Source organism: Nannobrachium achirus (genome assembly GCF_963921795.1).
Source record: "Nannobrachium achirus genome assembly, chromosome: 13".
NCBI classification, from domain to species: domain Eukaryota; kingdom Metazoa; phylum Chordata; class Actinopteri; order Myctophiformes; family Myctophidae; genus Nannobrachium; species Nannobrachium achirus.
In genome coordinates, this window is record NC_137833.1 from 1,504,143 (window position 1) to 1,509,649 (window position 5,507).

Below are 5,507 nucleotides of genomic sequence, written 5' to 3' on the forward strand. Positions count from 1 at the left end.
CACACACACACACACACACACACACACACACACACACACACACACACACACACACACACACACACACACACACACACACACGCACGCATGAGCACGCACACACACACGACACACACACACGCACGCACGCACACACACACACACACACACACACACACGCACGCACGCACGCACGCACGCACGCACGCACGCACACACACACACACACACACGCACGCACGCACGCACGCACGCACGCACGCACGCACGCACGCACGCACGCACGCACGCACGCACGCACACACACACACACACACACACACACACACACACACACACACACACACACACACACACACACGCACGCACACACACACGCACGCATGAGCACGCACACACACACAACACACACACACGCACGCACGCACACACACACACACACACACACACACACACACGCACGCACACACACACGCACGCATGAGCACGCACACACACACAACACACACACACGCACGCACGCACACACACACACACACACACACACACACACACACACACACACACACACACACACACACACACGCACACGCACACACACAGTTCTTTTGCAGTATGTCATATTTCTATTTTAGAAATACCTGTATTTGTCACGGTCATACACGCATAGACGCACACACACACACACACACACACACACACACACACACACACACACGTCATTGCAGTATGTGTGTGTGTGTGTGTGTGTGTTTGTGAGCGCACGTTCGCCTGTGTGTGTTCGTGTGCACATTCATATTGACTTCATATTTCAAACGCCTTATGTTGGAGGAATGTGCACAGTGTGTGTGTGTGTGCGTGTGTGCGTGTGTGTGTGTGTGTGTGTGTGTGTGTGTGTGTGTGTGTGTGTGTGTGTGCGTGACCTTCAGTGACCCCGCCTCCCAGACGGGTCAGAGGTCACCGTCAGGCGTCCCTGGAGGTCAAAGGTCAGGAGACATGAGGCATGATGGGTATTATATTTAAACCCTCATAAAAGTCATGTGACGTACGGGAGAGCCACCGATTGGACAATCACCACGTTATCATCTTGACCATAATTGGACGACGACCTTCAAAGTGATGTTGAACTTTGGCAGAAGCTTTGGTTTTTATAGATGTCAGTCAGGGACGTGCTGGCCATTGGGAAAAGCGGGACAACTCCCGAACGGCCGGTTCATTCCTGGCCGGACATTAGGAAAAAATAAAAAATAAATATAACGTCGGCCTTCGTTCCATTTTGGGGGCTGGGCGGCCAACAAAGTAAATCGTCACTGTCGGGCAGAAACCTTGTATCTCTTTCGCAAAGCAAAGTCCTGCTTCATCATACAAGGCCGTTGCACAAAAGTAGTGAAAACAGCAGATCTACAAGCACACAACGCCTCGCGGTGCGAGGCGTTGTGTGCTTTGTAGATTGGCTGTTTTCACCAGTTTAAATCATTTTTAAAATGATAAATACAAAACAAACGGTTTTGGACGTACAAGGTTTCCACCTGACAACGACGAAATATAACTCATGTACAGTTGCCCCACTTGCTTGTCACTTGTCATGATCTGAAATGGCAAATCTTTGAGTAGCAGCAGCGCTATAGAGAGAGATCTCTCTCTATATATATATATCTCGCAATGAGGGCCTCTACAACTCTTTTTCCCGGGCTGAATCAGGGGCCCAGCACGTCCCTGTGTCATTCTAAGATGGTTGACGTTCCGCTAGGATCACTGCAGCAGGGTCGATGTCCTCGCTCGTAGGAGCCATAGACGGGTTTCTGGTCCACGTTACACTGATAAGAACTAGATGCACGCGCAGGTCGGTACCAAAATTAGCCAATGAAACCAGCGCTCCCCAAAACAACAGTTTTGGGGATTGGACGGAATTGATTACATGATACAGTCACCTGTGCATTTAGTCTCAAACCCGTCTATAGTCAACCGACGCTAAAATTAAAATAATGTTTGTGCGATTACAAGCTCGCAGCGCGGCACCGAGTGCCGCGCTGCGAGCTTGTAGATCTGCTATTTTTGAAAAATTGTGAAAATTAGAATGTTGACCTGATTCTATAAGTGTCTTTTGAATCCTTCTAAGATTTTTTGAAAAACCTGTGTTTCTATGTCAGCAAATCTGGCCAGCCATCGTCAAAGAAAAGGTCCTTCTTGAGAGACTACTATGTCAGTGGTTTTGATGTGAAGGACCCCCAAAATGATATTCATTTGGCCACGGACACCCATCTCAAAATATTTAGTTCCAGGGACCACCCAGAAGCAAAATTTTAGTTACAAACATTCGCTTTGAAAATACATATATTCAAAGATTTGCACAATTTTTTACGACTTTTTCAAAAATAGCAGATCTACAAGCTGCCGCGCTGTGAGCTTGTATATCTGCTATTTTTTTAATAGTTAAAGCATCCACAAATTCTAGGCCTAAATGGGTTAACCTTTTAACAAAAACAAAAAAAAACAAAATTAATCATTTTGAATAAACCAAACAAATGAGTCATAATCACAGTGACTATAAAATCTATATTTAATTCAGAGCTACAGTCAGACAGGCAGGTTATTGTATGTTTAAAAATATCATGTTATGGCATATATTACTATAATTATTATTATTATTCTATGTAGCGTAAAACTCTGTGTTCACACCTAGTCTGCATCATCTGTACAAAAATACAATAAATCTCTTTCTCTGCACGTGGCCGGTGAATGTCTAAGCATGTGTGTGTGTGTGTACGTACGTGTGTGTGTGGGTGTGTGTGTGGGTGTGTGTGTGTGTGTGTGTGTGGGTGTGTGTGTGTGTGTGTGTGTGTGTGTGTGTGTGTGTGTTAGGGCATTCACGAATAGTGATTTTTAGTATTCGAATTATTCGACCTCAAAGTATTCAAATAGTAGAATATTGGACAGGACTGGTCAAACTGTCAAATAGCAGATCTACATGCTCACAACGCCTTGCGTTGCGAGGCGTTGTGAGCATGTAGATCTGCTATTTTCACAATATTTATCTGTGGAACCGAGTCTCATTAAATGTAATACCTACAATTCCAAGTGCTTGTCAGGGTTCTCATGACTTCCTATCAAGCTAAGCTTTATGAACTATGAAGAAATATAATATATATATTTTTAAAGACAAAACAATAAAAAAATAAAAAAATGTGAATATTCGACTTCGGTGAACAACGTTGAATAGTGACTTTGATATTCGAATATTTGGTGAATGCCCTAGTGTGTGTGTGTGTGTGTGTGTGTGTGTGTGCGTGCGTGCGTGCGTGCGTGCGTGCGTGCGTGCGTGCGTGCGTGCGTGTATGTACATGAGCTGTCAGAATTCCAAATAATGACTTTAGAATATTCCTTCCTTTTGCTATTTAATATTCAAGGGAATATTCAAATATGGAATATTTGTTGACAGAGCTTAATGTACAGTATGTGTGTGCGTGTGTGTGTGTGTGTGTGTGTGTGTGTGTGTGTGTGTGTGTGTGCGTGCGTGTGTCGTTCGTCGCAGGCGTTTTCCTCCTTCATCCAAAGTCGATGCGAGGTCGGTACTCCAGGACCATGGGGTATCTCTGAAACACATCAACACACACACTGTTACTTTAAACCAGGGATCCTCAACGTTTTCAGGCCAAGGACCCCCTTAGAGGAGAGAGAGATGAAGCAGGGACCCCTTAGTTGAGAGAGATGAAGCACAACCTGTTCATAGATTCCATATCATTTTCCATATCGTTTGACAGCACAATCATCAGTTTATTTTGGATTCACGTCAATTTGTGTTTTCAGATATTTAACCACTTGAACCGTCAATACTTAATAAACTTGACCTTTCACTCTGTACTTAGTCTGCTCTTTTTCCCCTCTACACCAAAGCTCTTTGCCAAAAATAGCAGATCTACAAGCTCACAACGCCTCGCAGCGCGAGGCGTTGTGAGCTTGTAGATCTGCTATTATTGGCTAAAGTTCCCAGAATATGGACACTACGGTTCAAGTACCCTAGGGGTCCCCGGCCCCCTGTTGAACACCCTTGCATTGTGTTATACTTTTTCTATTGAAAAATAGCAGATCTACAAGCTCACAGCGCGGCACCGCAAACTTTTGCAACTCAAATCTCTGCTTCTGGGAGGGGTCCCTGGAACAGCATATTTTGAGATGGGGGTCCACGGGGGGGGGGGGGGGGGGGGTCCTTGACATGAAAAGGTTTGAGATCCACTGATTTAGAAGACTGGCTTGTCTATCATCTGAATAGCGGCCTATTGGCCCATAAAGTCCCACCCAAACATTAAACAGCTGATATACAAGCCCACAACGCGCCGCTGCCTCGGTACAGTGTGGACTTGTAGATCTTCTGTGTTCAGGTGACTCCGGACTTTGTCCTCCTTGAGTAAAAGATTAGACCCTCCAGAAAAACGCGATAATGCGATCGCAGAATTTCCCGCAAATAATCAATAAATGCCGCTGATTATGCGGGGGGATCGCATGATTTCACAATCCCCGCATATTCACCGCAATAATCGCATATTTACGTGGAAAATAATGAAAGGCAGTCAAAAGTCTGTTTTGCATTTCTCAATTCACTCAAGGACCCTTAAATTCGAGTTTTGACTACTTTGAAAATAGCAGATACACACAATGTCTCTTTAGTGAGATGTTGTGAGCTCTTAGATTGTCTATTTCCAAATAGCCAGTGTAATGTATATTAAAGTGGTTTAATTAATAGTTATTAATTGTTATTATATGTATATATACTGTATATATAAATATGTTTTTTAAGTTCCCTCATATATCGCATAATTTCGCATGTAATCGCAACTTTCACAAGTTCTAACATATTTCGCATAGTTTCGAATTTCATCGCATAATTCACAGCAAAATCAAGGATTTTTGCCCGCAAAATCAAGGATTTTGCCCGCATAATAAATGATTTTACCCGCATAATCAAGGATTTTAGCCCGCATAATCAATGATTTTAGCCCGCATAATCAATGATTTTAGCCCGCATAATCAATGATTTTAGCCCGCATAATCAATGATTTTAGCCCGCATAATCAATGATTTTAGCCCGCATAATCAAGGATTTTAGCCCACATAATCAATGATTTTAGCCCGCATAATCAATGATTTTAGCCCACATAATCAATGATTTTAGCCCACATAATCAAGGATTTTAGCCTGCATAATCAATGATTTTAGCCCACATAATCAATGATTTTAGCCCACATAATCAAGGATTTTAGCCCACATAATCAAGGATTTTAGCCCGCATAATCAAGGATTTTAGCCCACATAATCAAGGATTTTAGCCCACATAATCAATGATTTTAGCCCGCATTTTTCTGGAGGGTCTAAAAGATGAACTATTAGGTGCCCTCCAGAGTCCACGCGAGGCGGGGTTGCCGTCGGGGCTGCCGCTAGGATCAGCGGTGGCCGCACCGCGCACCGCGGTGAGAACACAAACACACTCGCTCAGTGAGTAAACGCTGTGCGGTATTTCACGGGACCGCGCC

The 5,507-nt window shown here is 44.0% G+C and overlaps 1 protein-coding gene across 1 annotated transcript in view; it reads right to left on the minus strand.

The window, feature by feature from the left end:
• Positions 1-3,018: 3,018 nt before the first annotated feature.
• LOC308296883 (polycomb group RING finger protein 5-B-like) overlaps positions 3,019-5,507 on the minus strand; it is a 20,618-nt gene continuing 18,129 nt past the window's right edge. Inside the window, exon 8 of the mRNA XM_080740237.1 lies at positions 3,019-3,572. Within this exon, the coding sequence (XP_080596363.1) occupies positions 3,525-3,572 (48 nt within the window). The 3' untranslated portion in view covers positions 3,019-3,524. The remainder of the gene's footprint in view (positions 3,573-5,507) is intronic.